Source organism: Chelonia mydas, chromosome 7 (genome assembly GCF_015237465.2).
Source record: "Chelonia mydas isolate rCheMyd1 chromosome 7, rCheMyd1.pri.v2, whole genome shotgun sequence".
NCBI lineage: Eukaryota > Metazoa > Chordata > Testudines > Cheloniidae > Chelonia > Chelonia mydas.
The window spans coordinates 58,962,600-58,983,105 of record NC_057853.1 but is presented as its reverse complement, the minus strand read 5'-3'; the positions used below and the strand labels follow the sequence as shown (position 1 = coordinate 58,983,105).

At 54.8% G+C, this 20,506-nt stretch overlaps 1 protein-coding gene across 1 annotated transcript; it reads right to left on the bottom strand.

Annotated features, from left to right (window-relative positions):
• Positions 1-1,902: 1,902 nt before the first annotated feature.
• Positions 1,903-20,243, bottom strand: TMEM72 (transmembrane protein 72). Its single transcript, XM_007069559.4, has 5 exons — positions 19,987-20,243; positions 5,844-5,910; positions 5,450-5,521; positions 4,477-4,616; positions 1,903-4,171 (listed from the first exon to the last, which is right to left on the bottom strand). The coding sequence occupies exons 1-5, from the start codon at positions 20,054-20,056 to the stop codon at positions 3,693-3,695; spliced, it is 828 nt and encodes a 275-aa protein (XP_007069621.3). The 5' UTR covers positions 20,057-20,243; the 3' UTR covers positions 1,903-3,692.
• Between the last annotated feature and the right edge of the window lie 263 nt (positions 20,244-20,506).

Sequence of the window (20,506 nt, the reverse complement as noted above, 5' to 3'; positions counted from 1 at the left end):
CTGCGACCCTGGCCAGCCATGGGGTGAGGGGGAGCAGCCATGGAGCCCATCCCCCAAGCTGGTCTGTGATCCACTGTTCCAGCCCCCCACAGCATCCCTGCAGGAGCCAGCGAAGGGGTCAGCCTGGCACAGCCATGCCCTGGTGGGGAGGGGTTCAGATCCAGGACCCCCAGTCTGGGAGGCCAGGCCCCTCTGCTCTCCAGCCCCTTCGTGCCAGTCCCAAGGCAGCCTCCCACACCCACCATCTGGTGTCAGCGACCGCCTGAGGGGCGGGGCAGCGAGGAGCTTTCCCTCAGGGAACATAGCTGACACGCTGGGATAGATGGTGCATGAATACCCCAGCCTGGCGGGTTAGCTGAAGGACTCCCAAGTACTCCAATGTAACTGCACTGGGCTGGTTGGGAGGGAAACCAAGGCAAAGTTTATTCACAAAGAGCAGAGATGTGAGTGATACCAAGCTGGGAGACGCGCCAGGGCTTGTCACCACCAAACCAAACTCCACCCATTTTCTGGTGACAAAAACATCATTGGAGCCAGTTACACTCTTTGATGAAGCTGTTTTCTTACTCACATCAAGGTACCGGCATCTCCAGCCCTGGGGACAACGGGACCTGACCTTCACAGGCTCGCAGGGTGCTGCACCCTGTGATCCCTCGGCGCTGGATGCTTTTTGCTTCTTCTTGTATTTCCCAAACTTCGCTGTTCCATCCCAGAGGCAAGCCGACCCATGGCTCTTCCATCCTCTGCACGTTCATATGGATACGGGCTTCCATTGCTTTGACTCTGTACTGCTCCAGTTCACTGGAGAGAGGTCGACAGCCGCCTGCACTTCCCCGCATTTGGGCATCGACTTTAAAGCAGCCCACCAGCAAGCGACTGTAATTCTGCCCATGGTGTTAACATGTTTCACAAGGACATTCATCCCCAGCGTGTCCCCAGCTTTCACGAAAGCCCTGCCTCGCTCCACTCCTACCGGACACAATTGGGTGATTCAACTGCTGGTTCTTTGGGGTTCAGGCCCTCTGTTCTCCCCCGGGATGTCTGTGTGATGTTGCACTCCATATGTTTTTGGAAATATGCTTATGAGTGTGAATATGATGTAACTGGAATATGCTTTCTGCAGAAGGTCTCTTGTAAGGAATCATAACAAAGGTTAGAAACTACTGAAATATTCCTCCTATTTGTATTGCACGTATCATTCTTGTTTCTGAAGCTAGAAATATGAAGTATAATTCTGAGGTCCTATTGTAATTATGCAATGTGTGGGCCATTAATGGTGGTTTAGAATCTTGATGGCTCCCATTGACGAGGGAAATTGGTTGTAAATGGTTTGTTTACCTGCAAGCCTTCCTGTGTATATGTGGGCCAACCCAGGAAGAATGGAGACTAGGGGGTCTTACAGTGACATGTGACCATGTCACCTGATACTGGAATCCATCTTAATCCTTGTACTTTTCCATTGATGGGGCGGGGGTGCGGACAAGCACAGACAAAAGATTCCCACCTTGTGCCAAAGTTATAAAAGGGGGTGGAGCAGGACAAAAGGGGCTGTCAGTCATGAGAAAACCCCTGCTTACCACCTGAGATGTCTGCTGGATCTAACAAAGACTGTACCAGGGGAAAGGATTGGGCCCAGACTAGGAATCAGTCTAGTCTGTGAAAGCAGCTTCTTGGAACAACTCGGAGGGTGAGGTTTACCTGTATTCAGTTTCTTAATGTATTAGACTTAGACTTGCGTGTTTTGTTTTATTTTGCTTTGTGACTTATTTTGTTCTGTCTGTTATTACTTGAAACCACTTAAATCCTACTTTTTATACTTAATAAAATCACTTTTGTTTATTAATAAACCCAGAGTAAGTGATTAATACCTGGGGGAGCAAATAGCTGTGCAACTCTCTCTATCACTGTTATAGAGGGCAGACAATTTACGAATTTACTCTGTATAAACTTTATACAGAGTAAAATGGATCTATTTGGGGTTTGGATCCCATTGGGAGCTGGGTGTCTGGGTGCTGGAAACAGATAACCTGCTGAACTGTTTTTAGTTAAAGTTTGCAGCTTTGGGGGCATGGCCCAGATCCTGGGTCTGTGTTGCAGCAGGCTTGCATGTTTGGCTCAACAAGGCAGGGTTCTGGAGTCCCAAGCTGGCAGGGAAAATGGACTCAGAGGTAATTTCAGCACATCAGGCGACAGTCCCAAGGGGATCTCTGTGACCAAACCCAGGCTGGACCCTGGTCGTCAGTCCCCAGTTCCTATCCCTGGAGGTGCTGCTCCCCTGGGCCGTGCAGGGCAGGGCAGACCTTGGCGCTGGAAGATGGACCCACCCTACTCTGTCCCAGGGCCATGCTCTAGGACACAGGAGGAGGGGGGATGGCTGCAGGGACTAAGGCAACCAGCTTTCTCCTACAAACAGCAGGCTGGTGGGAGTGCTGTGTCCCTTGTTCCCGCATGACCCCACAGCCACCCCTGGGGGGAGCAGTGGGAGATGGCATCTGATGGCCCTAGGCTGGCTCCATTCCCTGTGGCTTATCAGCGATGCTGCTGTGAGAAAGCCAAAGGCCCATGGGGCTGGGGATTAGATCCAGCTGGCTGGGGAGCATGGCCCAGGGCTAGCCACACAGCGGCAGGGTGGGGGGCCAGGGCGGATGCTGAGACTCTGCTGGTACCGACTGCCTAGCACTGAGCAGATGTCCATGGAGCGGCTGGAAAATGTCTGAGAGCGAAGGCTTCGCTGTCCTGGAAATACGCTGAGCAGAGCCTGGTTCAGTCCACCGGGTCAGAGCCTGCATGGATCCCACGGGGGTGGGGCCGGTGCGGGGCTGGCCGGTGCCCAGGGGGTACTGACACATGGCCAGAGCCTGCCAGGATCCCATGGCGAGTGTGTGTGTGTGTGTGTGTGTGTGTGGGGTGCCCAGGGTTTCACCAAAGCTATTATTTGGTTTTAACTGATTTTCATCTGAATTTTGGACTGCTCAAGTACATGGAAATAGTGATTAGGTTAAGAAAATCCAACCCATCCCACTAGCAGACGCCTCTCTGTTGATAGTAAGTTAAGCGCAGTGTGAATGTGAGGCTGTCTGTTAAAGGAAGGCAATGGAGTGAAAGACAGACAGACAGACACAGCTGATGTACAGCTCACGACATAAACCACAGCATGGAAGGGCTGTCACTTCACCACTCTAACTGGGCTTGATTTTGTGCTCTTTCTCCATCCCCCGCTCCCACCGCAGGATTAACCCTGATATTTACCCAGAAAACTAGGAAGTGGATTTGTTTGCCCAGTTTGCAGGGTTTGGAACACACATTGATAAAGTCCCAGGAACCGTTCCACCAGATAAAGATGGGAACCGAAGGGCTTTGCCCAGAGGTTGGTCCAGCCCCAGCAGGTGAGTAGCCAGGACAGCTCCCTGAATGCCAGCGCTGCAGCCAGCCCCGGGAGCTAGCACGGCACCCGCCAGCCCCGCCTTCCAGCCGGAAGCAGCAAGTGTTAGTTGTGGGGGGTTGGCTGGGCTCCCGAGCACCAGGACCCCACCTGGCGGGGGCTGCCCTGCTCCAGATGGGTCAGCTCTGCCCGTGGCATCTAGGCTGCAGGGGGAGCATGTCTGAGCCCTAAGGCCAGGCCCCGGGCCAGCAGGTGGGGAGCTCCAGGCTGCTGCCACTCGCCCCAGGCTGCGGACGAGGTGGGTGAGCGCTCAGAACAGACCTGTGGCACTGAGGGGCGTGACAAGGAGCGGGGTCTCTGTGGGCCCGAGGATTGGGGCTGTGTCGGACGTGGTCTCCTCAGCCTCGCTCTCTGCATCATCCGGGCTCTCGCTGACAGAGGGGATGATCCTCACCAGCTTCTCCTGGAAGTGCACCTGCTTGCCCGGGGCCGGGGTGGGCGGAGCAGGGGTGGGCGGGGTTGGGGCAGGCTCAGCCAGCCAGCCAGCACCCTTGTCCTCACTGCCCTTCAGGATGCTCTTCATTTGGCCGAGCAGGGAGGCGCGCTGCTCTCGGCGCCCCCCGGGGAAGGTGAAGGTCTGCTCGGTGTCACCACAGCCCGTGGAGGTTGCAGCCGTGGCACAGGGGTCCACATACTGCTCCAGTGGCCCCCGCGCCTCCCGGCGCACCGGGCTCTTCTTCCGCTTGCTCAGCAGGAAGTAGGCCAAGCCAGTCAGCACCAGCATGGAGCCTGGGAAAAGGCACCAGAGATGAGACATGGCAAAGAGCTGGGGAGGATTCACCAGGAAAACTGGGCCATGGCCCCTGCCTTCCATCACAGCCGGGCCATGGCCCCCTCTCTGGCATCCCAGTCGCATCACAGCCAGGCCATGGCCCCCCCTGCCTGGCACCCCGGTCCCATCACAGCCGGGCCATGGCCTCCAGCCTGGCATCCTGTCCCATCAGAGCTGGGCCATGCCACCCCAGCCTGGCAACCACCTCCTTACCCCATTCCCCTGCCCCCCATGCTGTACATGGCCCCAGCGCGCTCCTCACCGGGGATGGTGACGTGCCAGACCAGGACGGGATGCAGGAAGCAGGCTACTGAGAGCAGCACATAGCCCAGGAATTTCTGGAAGCTTGCTGGCTGTGTGGTTCGCTTCCAGAAGGTGTGTGCCAGGGAGCCCGGCTGGTAGCTGGGGAGAGAGGGGCAGGCGTGGGCTTGGGCAGGCAGAGCCTGTCACCAGCACCAGAGCCACATGGCTGGCAGGGTTGGGTCTGAATGCCCCTCTGGTGCCCACTGGCCCCAGAACTCAGAGCACCAGGCCAGGCCTGGACATGGGGCTGGCTAAGGCTTGAGTGGTCCATGGAGTCCATGGAGTGCAAGGGGCACAGGGCTGAGCTCCAAGCATTCTCACCCATTCCACAAGCCCGGGGACACAACCATGGGTGCCCAGTCCCTGAGGCAGAGGCCAGGAAAGTGTGAGTGACACATGCAGGCCCTGGGGGCAGCAGCATAGCTAGCAAGCAGGGTTTGGTGCTGCCAGCAGGGAGCAGCAGGGGGCAGGCTCCCTTGGAGGTGGGTCTGCAGCCCCACCTGGTCAGCCCTGTGCCCTCAGCTGAATGTGGGTGAGGGACAAGGGGAAGCAGGGGGAGGGGTGTGGGCAGGATGCATGGAAGTGTGGGTGGGATATATGGGAGGGTGCATGAGGGCTTTGTGGGCACAGCTCATAAGGGGTGTATGGGTGTGGGGTACCCAGAGGGCATGGGCAGGACATCCAGAGGTGGGGATGTGAGGTGGGTGGAGTCCACAAGGGAAATGGTTGGGGGGCATGGGCAGGGTGTAGGTATGGGGTGGGCAGGTGCACAGGGGGCATGGGCAAGGCACATGGGGATTCGGTATAGGGTGAGCAGAGGGCATGGACAGGGTGCAACGGGTGTGGGGTGGGTGGAGTGTATAGAGGTGTGGGCAGGCACACAGGGTGTGGGCAGGGGCAGGACACACGGGGCGTGGGCAGGGAGTACTCACCTGATACACATGCCCAGGAGCAGGCTGACGAAGAAGGAGACTTCGCAGATGGAAACCGCTGCCCCTGAGAAACTGAAGTGGAGGACCATGAGGACCAGGCCTGGCCACAGCCATGGGGGCGGCGGGGCCAGCCTGGGGCTCGGGGGCTCTACCTAGTGCTGGCCAGCTGGGCTCCAGAGCCTCAGCTCCCCCTGCTCAGCCATTGCACAGGGGAGGTCACGGCGCGCTGCGGCCCCTGGCCAGATCCACGGGGGCAGGCAGCGCTGTATTGAGCTTGCAGGGCTGAGCTGCCCCATGTCTCACAGGGTCCCAGACTCCTACACGGTGAAGCCAGGAGAGGGCCACTCGACCTGACGGCAGAGCCACTCCCCACGGTAACCCCAGCGATACTCACAGCAGGTAGACAGCCAGGCTCTGGAACTGCCCGCGCTGCAGGGTCTCCGCTCCCACTCCAACCAGCACTGCAGAGAGAAGGCAGCACTGGAGTCATGGTAATGCCCACCCCAGCACTGCCCTGCCTGCTCTTCACGGGGCCCTTGGGTGGGTGCGGGTGGGGAGCAAAAGCAGAGTGTCCAGTGGTTAGAGCAGAGGGTTGGAGCCGAGAGGGCTGGGGTCTGTCCTTGGCTCTGCCACAGACCTTAGGCTAATCACTGAAGCACTCCATGCCTCAGTTTCCCTAATGGGGTAGTGCTGCTGCTCCCCCCACTTTGCATAGGGCATTGGGACTCCCTGGTGCTCAATGAGCATTGGAGTCTCTGTGGCACCCTTCACTGGGAACGGCCTCACGTGCATCATGGCAAAGGATCACCAGCCCCAGAAACGTGGTCTCACTGTCGGCCCTTCCCCAGCTGTGTGCATGCACCCCGCGGCATAGCGGGTACCTGCATGGGGGGGGGGATTGTCACCCTCGCTGGGGCTACTATCCCCTGCTCCAAGTGGTCCAGGCGGTTGCAGGAGGGGTTGAGGGTTCCGGCTGAGGGTATGGGCTCTGGGGTGGGGCCAGGGATAGGGGTTTGGGGTGCAGGAGGGGGCTCCAGGCTGGGGGATAGAGCCAAGGGGTTCAGAGTATGGGAGGGGGCTCCAGGCTGAGGCAGGAGGTTGGGGTGTGGGAGGGAGTAAGGGGGTGAGGGCTCTGGTGTGGGGCCAGAAGTGAGAGGTTCAGGGTGCAGGAGGGGGCTCCGGGCTCAGGCAGGGGGTTGGGCTGAGGGTGGGTGAGGGCTCCGGCTGGGGGTGTGGGCTTTGGTGTGGAACGGGGATGAGGGATTTGGGGTACAGGAGGGGGCTCTGGGCTGGGGCAGGAGGTTGGGGCACAGGGGTGTGTGTGAGGGCTCTGGCAGGGGGTGCGGGCTCTGGGGTGGGGCTCGGGATGAGGGGTTTGGGGTGGAGGAGGGTGCTCTGGGCTGGGATCAAGGGGTTTGGAGGGTGGGAGGGGGATCAAGGCTGGGGCAGGAGGTTGGGGTGCAGTAGGGGGTCAGGGGAGCTGCAGAGCCGATGCTTGGTGCGGGGGCAGCGTGCGGAGCCCCCTGGCTGCCCCTACACGTAGAAGCCGGAGGGGGGACATGCTGCTGCTTCCGAGAGCCACAGGGAGCCTTCCTTAGCCCCGCTGTGCCGCTGACCGGACTTTTAATGGCCCAGTCAGCGATGCTGACCAGTGCCGCCAAAGTCCCTTTTTGACCGGGCGTTCCAGTTGAAAACCGGACACATGGCAACCCTATCTTGAGGGTGCGCCTTGGGGGCGGGGTAGAGCCAAGGGATTCTTCGGCTGCTGTGGGCTGACCATGAGGCTTGTGAGTGAGTTGACCCACCTCGGGCCCTTCATGTGCCTTGAGTCCCAGGTACCAGCAGGGCCAGGCCTCAAGTGTGGCTCTGGAGCAAGAGCTGGAGTTTGCAGCTGGGCCTGTCTCTGCTGGGCAGCCTGGGGACAAGCTGCCCGGCCTAGCCAGCAGCCCAGTCCCACGCACCGCTTAGCCTACAACACCTGGCCAGAGCAGGGAGCAGGCCTAAGTAGCACCTTGGCCTCTGCACTTGGCTTTCACCCCTGCAGGCGCCCCTTCCAGCTGCCAGCGCTGCCAGCATCCCATGGCGGCTGCAGCCACTCCTGCCCTGCAGGGTTTGCTACCACCCCTGGGGGCAGGGTTTGAGAGACAAAAGGTGCCTCCTCCTGCCCCAGCCACTTGGGGCTGCATTGGCTTCTGGACAGACCTGGTGCAGGGTGTGGCAGGGCACAGTGGGACCCTCCCTTTCCCTGCCAGGGGAGTGCCATGAAAACCCACTGCTCCTGCACAAGCAGCCCCAGCCTGAGCTACTCCCCAGCGACCGTCTGTGGGTGGAGGCCAGAAGGCCTTTGGGGAAGCCTTTGGGGAAGCCCGCAGGTACTAGGGCCCTGGGGCCATACCAGGGCCAGAGAGACTCAGCCGGGCTGGGCATGGCAGAGGGCATCAGGCTGCCTCCCCCTTGGGAATGGGCTGGCACAAGTGCCCTGGTGCTGAGCCCGCATGGGAAAGCTTTGTGGGAAATGGGCTGTAGCCACAGGGCCCCATGAAAACTCACGACCCCATAGCAGGGCCCAGAGGAGTCTGCTATGTGCATGAGTGTGTGTGTGTGTGTGTGTGTGTGTGTGTGAGAGTGAGTGTGACACTGTGTGTGTGTGAGATTGGGTGTATGTTTGCGACTCTCATGTGTGTGACTATTTGTATGTGTGAGACGATGTATCTGTGAGACTGTGTGTGTGATGCTTGTGTGTGTGTGTGGACTGGGGGAGTAGTACATTAGTGAGATCTCTGTGTGTGTGTGATGGGGTACTACATTAGTGAGATCTCTCTGTCTGACTGTGTTTAAAGCGGGAGCAGCCAGCCATAACCACCTAACACACGTTTGCAAATCACTGCAGGAGGCAGTGCCGAGTGCACTGGCTGTGTGAGGCAGGACCAGTGCTTTCCTTGGTGGTGTGTGTGCAGTGCCGGGCATGGTAGGCAGCCGATCCCTGGCTGGTATCTCCAGACATTGCTATAGTGCACACTAGCCATTTGAAATGACCTGTCCCGGGTGTGACAGTGCTTGGCCCCTGTCCACACAGCTAGGTTAGCAGCCTCCTTCACAGCTCAACCAAAGTGGCATTAAATATCGGTGTCTGGCTCTGATCCCGACTAGCCCTGGCCTTTGGGGGACTCACAGAGGGAGCAGGCTCCCCAGGGACAAGCCCTTCCCTGAGGCTGCTCTGCTGCCCAGGAGCGGAGGGCGAAGCGGTGCCCGGATGCTGGCTCATCAGTGCCCTGTGCTGTGGCTGCACGGGAGGCAGAGCAGTTTGCTTGCCTTCCCATGGTGCCTGCCAGGACATTGTCACAGAGCTGTGCCAGGCAGCAGGCAGCTGGGTCAGCCCTGGCTACCTCTTCACGACTTCGGGCCAATGCCTCTTGCAGGGGGACTGTCCTATTGCCGATGCTGCCTGGATTTGGCCAGAGCCTCCCACCTTCCTGGGGCAGGGCGAGCTGGGCTGGAGGCAGATGCCCGCTCTGCTGCTGCCTAAACTGCTATCGTTGCTGATTCAGGAGCCACGTGAGTCCTGGATGACAGGGAAGTGATGGCCCCAAGCCCAACGTCCACAGAGCAGGACTAGTCTGACCATCCACGTGTCACGGGCCCACTGCCCTGAGCTGAGCCCGCCACTTGGGTTTGACTGAAGCACAAAGTCTGGAGGCTGGCTCTGGCTCCAGCTGTGGAATGTGGATCCTGCAGTTTGGCCCAGGGCCCATCTTTACCTGATGCACATGGGCACATTCACAGCATGAGGCCATGAGCCCCTTCCCTGCCCATCTCCTCAGGCTCTGCCCTGCACAGACCTGCTGCCCCCTTTCTTCCCCCACTCCCCTGGTGGGGTCTCTCCCTCCCTCAGCACACAAGGATAGAGAGGGATAAACATTTTCCATTCGTGGGGGCAGGGGGTCAAGCCAAGATCCATTGACTTTGTTCCCACCAGGTCAACACTGACAGCCTCAGAAGATCCCACCTCAGTCTATCCAGCTCGCTTTAGCCTCCTCGCCTTCCTGGCCCTAACCACCTAGCCAGCCTTCTTGGCCTCCTCCCCTGCTGTACAGTGCTTGTCCTTATTGGAAGGGCCAATCCCACTGGCCTCGGCCTCCTGCCCCTACCAAGCCCAGCCCTGGCTACCTTGGGGGGGAGGATCAGTAGCGGCAGGAGAAAGCATGCCAACCATGCCAGCTATGTTAATAGTGGCTGTAGCCATGGCGATAATGCCACTTACTAAACAACAGAAAGCACAAAGATGGGCAGGCGGCTTAGCAGCCTGGAATGAGCTGTCGCTCCGTGCTACATGGTGCGGCCCCTCGGCCCACACAGCCAGGCAGGGGATTATGCACTAAGGTGGATTAAAGGCCTGAGCACATTGAGACCCTTCCTTGGCTTGCAACTGGGGCCTGGGAGCTGAACTCCCAGGAAAGCTCCAGCCTGCCTCGTTAACCCCTGAAGGGAAGGGCAGGATGAGTGTGCTCCTGGGATGGCGAATGGGGGGGAAGGGGCTGCAGGGGGCTCTGATCCTCACAAAGGCTGATGTGAAAACAGAAGTGGCTCCCAAGCCTGTGGCATAACTTCCTAAGTGTGTAATGCACAACACAACCACACACTGTGTGGGTCCCAGCTGAGTCAATGAGCTTTGTGCTGAGAGCACAGCTAGGTTCCAGATACAAACGTGGCTAGAACCTAAATCCTCCTGCTCCAAAAATCACACACCCCTTCCACTCCGGCTAAAGGAGAATCACCGTCAACAGTGAGTAAGAAACACAGGTGTTCAGTTCTGGGTTCCTTCCTGCAGTGGGGAGCAGTGCACACAAGCCTGTTATACTTCCAAATGGAAGAAAGGGGAAATTGTTAATAATGAATATAAATCAGAAGTTAGGAACTGTAGAAAACTGATATGGGCAGCAAAGGGACACAAGAAGACATAAATGGCCAGCACAGTTAAGGACAATAAGAAGTTTTAAATATATATTAGGAACAAAAATAATCTTGACAATGGTGTCGATCCACTGCTAGATGGAAATCCTAGAATTTTCAATAATAATTCAGAAGTATTCAATAAATATTTCTCTTCTGTATTTGGAGAAAAAACAGTTGAAACTGTCTTATCACATGGTGAGGATAACCATCTTTCCATTTCACTAGTATCTCTGGAGGATGTTAAACAGAAACTACTGAAGTTATATATTTTAAATCAGCAAGTCCAGATAACTTGCATCCAAGAGTTTTAAAAGAGCTGGCTGAGGAGATTGCTGGACTGTTAATGTTGATTTTCTGTAAGTCTTGGAGCACTGGGCCCTGGTCTACACTAGGAGTTGAGGTCGAAATTAGCAGCGTTAAATCGATTTAACCCTGCACCCGTCCACATGATGAAGCCCTTTTTTTAAACTTAAAGGGCTCTTAAAATCGATTTCCTTACTCCACCCCCGACAAGGGGATTAGCGCTTAAATCGGCCTTGCCGGGTCGAATTTGGGGTACTGTGGACGCAATTAGAAGGTATTGGCCTCCGGGAGCTATCCCAGAGTGCTCTATTGTGACCACTCTGGACAGCACTCTCAACTCAGATGCACTGGCCAGGTAGACAGGAAAAGGCCTGCAAACTTTTGAATTTCAATTTCCTGTTTGCATGGTCACCTGCAGCTTGCCACGCTGGCCAGAGCTCATCAGCAGAGGTGACCATGCAGAGCTCATCAGCAGAGGTGACCATGATGGAGTCCCAGAATCGCAAAAGAGGTCCAGCATGGACTGAACGGGAGGTACAGGATCTGATCGCTGTATGAGGAGAAGAATCCGTGCTATCAGAACTCCGTTCCAGTTTTCGAAATGCCAAAACATTTGTCAAAATCTCCCAGGGAATGAAGGACAGAAGCCATAGCAGGGACCCGAAGCAGTGCCGCATGAAACTTAAGGAGCTGAGGCAAGCCTACCAGAAAACCAGAGAGACAAACGGCCGCTCTGGGTCAGAGCCCCAAACATGCCGCTTCTATGATGAGCTGCATGCCATTTTAGGGGGTTCAGCCACCACTACCCCAGCCGTGTTGTTTGACTCCTTCAATGGAAATGGAGGCAACACAGAAGCAGGTTTTGGGGATGAGGAAGATGATGATGATGAAGTTGTAGATAAGTTACAGCAAGCAAGTGGAGAAACCAGTTTTCCCGACTGCCAGGAACTGTTTCTCACCCTGGACCTGGAGCCAGTACCCCCCGAACCGACCCAAGGCTGCCTCCCGGACCCGCCAGGCAGAGAAGGGACCTCTGGTGAGTGTACCTTTTAAAATACTATACATGGTTTAAAAGCAAGCATGTTTAATGATTAATTTGCCCTGGCATTCACGGCTCTCCTGGATGTACTCCCAAACGCTTTGCAAAAGGTTTCTGGGGAGGGCAGCCTTATTCCGTCCACCATGGTAGGACACTTTACCACACCAGGCCAGTAGCACGTACTCGGGAATCATTGTACGACAAAGCATTGCAGTGTATGTTTGCTGGCATTCAAACAACATCCGTTCTTTATCTCTCTGTGTTATCCTCAGGAGAGTGATATCATTCATGGTCACCTGGTTGAAATAGGGTGCTTTTCTTAAGGGGACATTCAGAGGTGCCCGTTCCTGCTGGGCTGTTTGCCTGTGGCTGAACAGAAATGTTCCCCGCTGTTAGCCACGGGGAGGGGTGAGGGGCTAGCCACGTGGTGGGGGGAGGCAAAATGCGACCTTGGAATGAAAGCACACGTGCTGTGTATGTAATGTTAACAGCAAGGTTTACCGTGAAAGAGTGTACCCATTGTTCTATAAAATGTGTCTTTTTAAATACCACTGTCCCTTTTTTTTTCTCCACCAGCTGCATGTGTTTCAAGGATCACAGGATCTTCCCAGAGGCTAGTTAAGATTAGAGGGCGAAAAAAACGCACTCGTGATGAAATGTTCTCTGAGCTCATGCTGTCCTCCCACACTGACAGAGCACAGATGACTGCGTGGAGACAGACAATGTCAGAGTGCAGGAAAGCACAAAATGACCGGGAGGAGAGGTGGCGGGCTGAAGAGAGTAAGTGGAGGGCTGAAGAGAGGGCTGAAGCTGAAAGGTGGTGGTAGCATGATGAGAGGAGGCAGGATTCAATGCTGAGGCTGCTGGAGGATCAAACTAATGCGCTCCAGCGTATGGTTGAGCTGCAGGAAAGGCAGCAGGAGCACAGACCGCCGCTACAGCCCCTGTGTAACCAACCTCCCTCCTCCCCAAGTTCCATAGCCTCCTCACCCAGACGCCCAAGAACGTGGTGGGGGGGGCCTCCGGCCCCCCAGCAACTCCACCCCAGAGGATTGCCCAAGCAACAAAAGGCTGGCATTCAATAAGTTTTAAAGTTTTAAACTTTTAAAGTACTGTGTGTCCTTGTCCTTCCCTCCTCCACCACCCCTCCCGGTGCTTCTCTCCTCCACCACCCCTCCCAGGCTACGTTGGCAGTTATCCCCCTATTTGTGTGATGAATTAATAAAGAATGTATGAATGTGAAGCAACAATGACTTTATTGCCTCTGCAAGTGGTGATCGAAGGGAGGAGGGGAGGGTGCTTAGCTTACAGGGAAGTACAGTGAACCAAGGGGCGGGGGGGTTTCATCAAGGAGAAACAAACAGAACTTTCACACTGTACCATGAAACTGGTCTTTAAAGCTTCTCTGATGCGCATCGCGCCTTCCTGTGCTCTTCTAACCGCCCTGGTGTCAGGCTGCGTGTAACCAGCGGCCAGGTGATTTGCCTCAACCTCCCACCCCGCCATAAACGTCTCCCCCTTACTCTCACAGATATTATGGAGCGCACAGCAAGCAGTAATAACAGTGGGAATATTGGTTTCGCTGAGGTCTAACCGAGTCAGTAAACTGCACCAGCACACTTTTAAACGTCCAAATGCACATTCTACCACCATTCTGCACTTGCTCAGCCTGTAGCTGAACAGCTCCTGACTACTGTCCAGGCTGCCTGTGTGTGGCTTCATGAGCCATGGCATTAAGGGGTAGGCTGGGTCCCCAAGGATAACTATAGGCATTTCAACGTCCCCAATGGTTATTTTCTGGTCTGGGAATAAAGTCCCTTCTTGCAGCTTTTGAAACAGACCAGAGTTCCTGAAGATGCGAGCGTCATGTACCTTTCCCGGCCATCCCACGTTGATGTTGGTGAAACGTCCCTGGTGATCCACCAGTGCTTGCAGCACTATTGAAAAGTACCCCTTGCGGTTTATGTACTCGCCGACTTGGTACTCTGGTGCCAAGATAGGGTTATGGGTTCCGTCTATGGTCCCACCACAGTTAGGGAATCCCATTGCAGCAAAGCCATCCACTATGACCTGCACATTTCCCAGGGTCATTACCCTTGATATCAGCAGATCTTTGATTGTGTTGGCTACTTGCATCACAGCAGCCCCCACAGTAGATTTGCCCACTCCAAATTGATTCCCGACTGACCGGTAGCTGTCTGGCATTGCAAGCTTCCACAGGGCTATTGCCACTTGCTTCTCAACTGTGAGGGCTGCTCTCATCTTGGTATTCATGTGCTTCAGGGCAGCGGAAAGGAAGTCACAAAGTTCCATGGAAGTGCCCTTACGCATGCGAAAGTTTCACAGCCACTGGGAATTGTCCCAGACCTGCAACACTGTGCGGTCCCACCAGTTTGTGCTTGTTTCCCGGGCCCAGAATCAGCGTTCCACGGCATGAACCTGCCCCATTAGCACCGTGATGCCTGCATTGCCAGGGCCCATGCTTTCAGAGAAGTCTGTGTCCATGTCCTCATCTCGTCACTGTGCTGACGTCGCCTACTCGCCCAATTTCGCTTTGCCAGGCTCTGGTGCTGCATATACTGCTGGATAATGCATGTGGTGTTTAATGTTCTCCTAATTGCCAAAGTGATCTGAGCGGGCTCCATGCTTGCCGTGGTATGGCGTCTGCACAGGTAACTCAGGAAAAAAGGCGCGAAACAATTGTCTGCCATTGCTTTCACAGAGGGAGGGAGGGAGGGAAAGAGGGCCTGATGACATGTACCCAGAACCACCTGCAACAAAGTTTTTTGCCCCATCAGGCATTGGGATCTCAACCCAGAATTCCAATGGGCAGCGGAGATTGCAGGAACTGTGGGATAGCTACCCACAGTGCAGCACTCTGGAAGTCGACACTAGCCTCGGTACTGTGGAAGCACTCCGCCGAGTTAATACACTTCATACACTTAGAGCATTTTGTGTGGGGACACACACAATCGACTATTTAAAAACAATTTCTAAAAAACCAGCTTCTATAAATTCGACCTAATTTGTAGTGTAGACATACCCTGGGGAAGTTCCAGGAGACATTGATCCCAGGCAAGATAATGGAGTGGCTGATATGGCACTCAATTAATAAAGAATTAAAGGATGGTAATGTAATTAATGCCAATCAACACAGGTTTATGAAAAATAGATCCTGTCAAACTAACTGGATATCTTTTTTTGGTGAAATTACAAGTTTGGGTAATAAAGCTAATAGTGTTGACATAATATACATAGACTTCAGAAAGGCATTTGACTTGGTACCGCATGACATTTTGATTAAAAAACTAGAACAATATAAAATTAACAGGGAACACATTACATGGATTAAAAACTGGCTAACTGATAGGTCTCAAAATGTGATCATAAACAGGGAATCATCATGGAGTGGGTGTGTTTCCATTGGGGTCCCACAGAAATCAGTTCTTGGCCCTTTGCTATTTAAAATTTTTATCAATGACTTGGAAGAAAACAAAATCATCACTGACAAAGTTTGCAGATACCTCAAAATTGGGGGCATGGCAAATAATCAAGAGGACACGTCACCTAGTGATCTGGGTAGCTTGGTAAATTGGGTGGAAGCAACAATATTTGTTTTAATACAGCTGAATGTAAACGTGTACACATGGGAACAAAGAACGTAGGCCTTACTTACAGGCTGGGGGGCTCTATCCTGGGAAGCAGTGACTCTGAAAAAGATCTGGGGGCCATGGTAGATAATCAGCTGAACATGAGCTCCCAGTGTGATGCTGTGGCCAAAAGGGCTAATATGATTCTCAGCTCCATAAACAGGGGATTCTCAAGTATTTGGCACTGGTGTCACCACTTATGGAATACCGTGTCCAGTTCTGATGCCCATAGTTCAAAAAGGATGTTGATAAATTGGAGAGGGTTTAGAGAAGAACCACGAGAATGATTAAAGGCTTAGAAAACCTGCTTTATAGTGATAGACTGAGCGATCTGAGTCTATTTAGCTTAACAAAGAGAAGGCTAAGGGGTGAGTTAATTGCAGTCTATAAGTGCCTACAAGGTCCTGTGGGTTCACATCTGCTCTGCCAGACCAGGGCTTTACTTGGGATCTCAGGGGTGCCACACTCACACCACAAGGGTGGACAGGGGATGAGGCTGGAGTTTCACAGCGAAGCCCTTTCACTGTATAAACCCACAGGTGGGTCCTGGCACAGCAGGGCGTTCGGGAGGGTTTCCCGGAGCCCCCCAGGCCCTGATCGGCCCACATACTAGTGGAGCCAGAGCTTACTTTGTGAGTGCACCTGTGTGGGTCTACATGGTGCCAAGATGGAGGATGACCATGCCCGAAAAGCCAACGCAGAGGATCTGTCTGGTGACTGCACGGGGCAGGACGCTTGGTGGCTTGGGCAGGAGGTGTTGAGCCTGGAAGAGCTGCTTCCAGTAGCATCCTGCGCCCCTTTGGGCTGACTGTCCCAGGTGTGTCACCGGTCAGTAACTCACCGTCTGGGACTTGCCTGTGGGGGGATTCATGGAGGCACAGGGTGAACTCCTGACCCCACGGCAAAACTCTCAGGGACTGACTCAGTGGGAAAGGGAGGAATCAAGATGGCTGACGTGGCAACATTCACAAAATCTGGCATGAGTAAACACAGTTATCCCTATGGTCACAGCCACCAAGACACAGCTGGGTGTGTGTCCCTCCCACCAAGTGCTGGTTCACAGGCGTGGGTTTACAGTGACCCCTGCTGGTGGGAGCACGGCAGGGCATGCAGTGCAAATGGGCCCTTTGCTTGGGGATCTTTGGCAATGCCTGGTATCATCTGTGGTTTCCATCCCTATGGACCCAGGCACATGTGTTGCACCCATTTCATCTCAGCTCCAAGTCACTAGCTCTGGGTACAGGAGAACCGCCTCCCGACGGCTAATGTGCCCACCATAGACCATCACCATGGGAACTGAATCATAGAATCATAGAATATCAGGGTTGGAAGGGACCTCTGGAGGCCGTCTAGTCCAACCCCCTGCCCAGAGCAGGACCAATCCCAACTAAATCACTGAAGACACTGGCTTGACTCCAGAGCAGGTCAGGAGCGTCATTGGCTATTCTGATGCCTTTGTACAATATGTCGGGTCCTAGGCCAGTTCCTGGGGACACTGTATCATAACTGGCATGAGCTGGCCTGCTGATCAGCTGCCCCAGCCGAACCATCAAGGAGCGAACTCCCGTCGTGCTCCTTAGAGGTGGTCTCTCCAGCTCGGAGCTGGGGGGCTGCCCTGCTGGCTCTGTGAATGGGTACAAGACTTCTGTCTCTGTGCTGTTCTCCGGCCCCTCGCACCAATACTGACATGCTCTGGGAATCTGAGCACAAAGCGCAGGGGTTTGCTGCCCTGGGGCTGTGCAGGCCCCTGGATGATCATCACTACAAATGCAGACAGAATTGAGTGTGGGGGAGTTTGAAGCCAGCCAGCAGGCCATGCTTGGGAGCAGGACTGGTCATCTTCTTCTTTATTCAATCTTTCTTCCAGCAAGTGAATGGTGCAGGATTGACTCCTGATTTCTGCTCCTCTCCTGCTGATTCAGAAGTGTGGCCTGAACAGTTTGGACCAAGGATCATCAGCCTGGTGGCCTGTTTGCTTGGGCTATTTGCTATCTGTGATCTGAGCCATGCCTAAGGCACAGGCACAAAATTATGAATTAAACAGTTTAAACAGGAGAATTTGGAACAACTAACAATCCTCCTCCCAGTATGGATTTTCAGCAGAAGAGTCATCTGTGCTAAAAGCTGTGAAACTTTCGGGTTTCCCAACCATTCCCACCAATCACAATTACTGACCATCAACAAACCACATGGCTCCACCAACCATGGGGCTGCCTGATCACTGACCATCAACAAACAACACAACTTCACCAATCACGGGGCTGCCCGATCACTGACCATCAACAAACCACATGGCTCCATCAATGACGGAGCTGCCTGATCACTAACCAACAACGAACAATATGGATGCACCAGTCTTGGGGCTGCCTGATCACTGACCATCAACTAACAACATGGTTTCACCAATCACGGGGCTGCCTGATCAGTGACTAATATGGCTCCACCAATCATGGGGAGCCAGCGTGCTCAGAGCTTGGGGTGGTGGGGAGGGGGATATTTTTTGCCTCTCCAACTGACTCTATGGAGGGCCAATCTATGGAATCCCCCAACACCATCCAGAATCTATGAGCGAGGCTGATCCATTAGCCTCTTCCTTTGGCAAGTCTGTTCGGACGGCTCTGAGCTCTGGGGACTCTTTTCCCTGTGGTCTCCATTTCCCAACCCTTTTAGCATTAAAATAATGGATGCAAAACCACCTGTACCTCATTGGGCAGTGAACACCATACTGAGCTGGCTGCTCCCTCCCTCCAGCGACAGCCTCAGACAACATAGGGAGATATGAAACATGGAGACCCCTCGCTGGGGTCTTTTGGGGAAGGCAGGTGACACTGGGCAGAGCCCAGAGTGGAGAGATGGAAAAGTACAGGGCTCTGTAGCGCCGTCCAAGGCAGTGTCCACATTGCAGGGGTGCTGACTTTTGCTAATTTCCAGAGGAGCTAGGGAAGACAGCACAAGATACTGCAATGTAAACACCATCGCCATGAGAGAGAGAGAGATTACACTCCAGGAAGACGTCTCAACTTTGTAAGCTACTTATGATTTCAGCTCTTTATCCTCTGTTGGCACATGGCACTGGGGTCGGGCTGTCTCCTGGGCAAGCATCCACTATTAACACTGGAGCCTTAGGGGAGAGTGTGAGCCACACTCTGCGTGTGTGTGTGATCGAGGTCTGCATAGCTGCGATCCAGTTTGTCTCATGCACAGGCTCACCCCGCTGTGCTCCTATGTGCCAGTCTGTAAGAGCCCCAGAGGGGAGAATCTCTCCAGTCTGTTTGCCCTGCAGCATTGCCCTTTCTATCGGTGCCTGGTCAGCGCAGTTAGCTGCGGGGAGTACATTCCAGAGCCAGCAGCCAGCGCTCTAGCTGTGTGCCGTCCGTCCATGTGTTCAGCCCCAGGATTGTGCTCGGGGTCGGCTTAGTTGAGCTGACCTCTTTGTCTCTTGCCCCCTGTTGCCCCATGGCAGTGTGAGGTGTCTCCCAGAACCTGCTAATGCTCACCTGGGAAATGCTGAGAGACACGGGTTTGCAATGCCCTACTCCGGCAAACTAGCATCTGGAATGAAGCAGGATCTGCCAACAGGACCCACTTGCCGGCTCGAGTGAGATTCTGCACAGCTACATCACCCAGCCAAGAATTACAGAAGCAATCACCTTCAGCTCCCAGGGGTAGGTGTCATTGTCCCTGCTTTATAGATGGGGACACTGAGGCACAAAGTGATTAAGTGGCTTGCCCAAGGCCCCAGCAAATTGGTGCCAGTGCCATGAATAGAATTTGTTGCTCCCGCCCCCGCCCTCTGCACTTGACTCTCCCCTTCAATGCAGCAATTTTTACCTGCGATGACTATTCTACACCATTGTGGTTTGCAGGGGGAGATCTTCTGCACATTCAGCCATGGAGATGCCAGCTCAAATATTCCCTTTTCAGCTCTCACCTGGTATGTCACCCGCAGCCAAAGGCAACCTCCTCCAACCAAAATTTGGTCCTTCAGCCTTGGTCATTTGGCAGAGGGAGCCATGTAAACAGGTGGGGGAGTCTATGATGTTTGCATTGCAAGGAAAGAGCAAACAGCTCCCTGAATCTGCTCTCTGACAGCTTAGTAGGAAGGCAGAGGAGCAATGCTGCAGCAGCATGTTCACCAGCGCTGGGGCTCTTCTCTTCATCCCGCTTGGGACAAGACAGCTTTTCCCCCCGCTTTGCTCAGAGTTTGGAGCAGCCCCTTCCACTGAGCATGAGGACCTTCCCTCCATGGATCCAGGTTACTCTGCTGCCCCAGCCCATACCATGGGAAACTAACCTTCCTTCCCAGCAGCAGTCCCTGTGGCCCCCAGCTTCCAGACATTGTTGAGCCCCATCCACCAGCCCCACCTGCCAGAGGACGCACCCACTGACACTTAGCAATGGGGAGTAACAACATCTCACGTTTCGCTTTCTAGGCCCCAAGGCTCATCATCCCCAATGGGCAGATGGAGGAAGGGAGGGTGGCACAGTCACAGCCAGGAACAGAACCCAGGCATCCGGATGCCCATGCACCACCTATTACTTTGCTCCAGCTGTCAACTCCTCCGAGCACAAAGGGCGACGCTGCCTCTTACCTGCTGCCGTGGAGATGCCCAGCAGTCGGCAGGTGTATTCCAGTGCAGTCCAAAAGGCCCGGTGCTTCATAGCTTCAGGAGATGAAAGCCTTCGAGCCACCGGCTGGAATTCCTTCCCCAGCCTACATGCCTCCCTGGCCAGCTCCTTCTGCTGCCCCACCCAACCTTCCCAAGGCAAAGGCCCCGCCTGGGTCAGGTGCTGGCAGTGGAACAAGCTGCCACCACAGGGAACCGGTCGGCGCTGCCTGCTCCAGCTCCCCGAGGGGCTGGGAAGTGCTGGCCTTCTCCTGGCTGTTTGTTTGTTTCCTGCATTGTTTGGAGGGCTGCGATTAATGATTGCCCAGGGGAGCGGCCCTGGAGCCGGTGGGCCAGGCAGCAGGGGGCACGGGGCCTTTCCTCCTGCTCCCGGCTGGGGCAGAGCAATCTGATTAAATGTCACAGAAAGGCCTTACTGCACCACAGCTCTGGCAGCTCAGATTAACCACTTGGGAGGAGGGGGAATGTGGGGATTTGGTCTCCG

What these genes read in the sequence shown, in the direction of transcription:
- TMEM72 (XM_007069559.4), bottom strand. Translation starts at nt 20,056, where the DNA reads ATGAAGCACCGGGCCTTTTGGACTGCACTGGAATACACCTGCCGACTG. An exon ending in GGGCATCTCCACGGCAGCAG is followed by an intron (nt 5,911 to 19,986) that starts GTAAGAGGCAGC and finishes TTCTCTCTGCAG; the next exon opens with TGCTGGTTGGAGTGGGAGCG. An exon ending in AGCCTGGCTGTCTACCTGCT is followed by an intron (nt 5,522 to 5,843) that starts GTGAGTATCGCT and finishes CCTCCACTTCAG; the next exon opens with TTTCTCAGGGGCAGCGGTTT.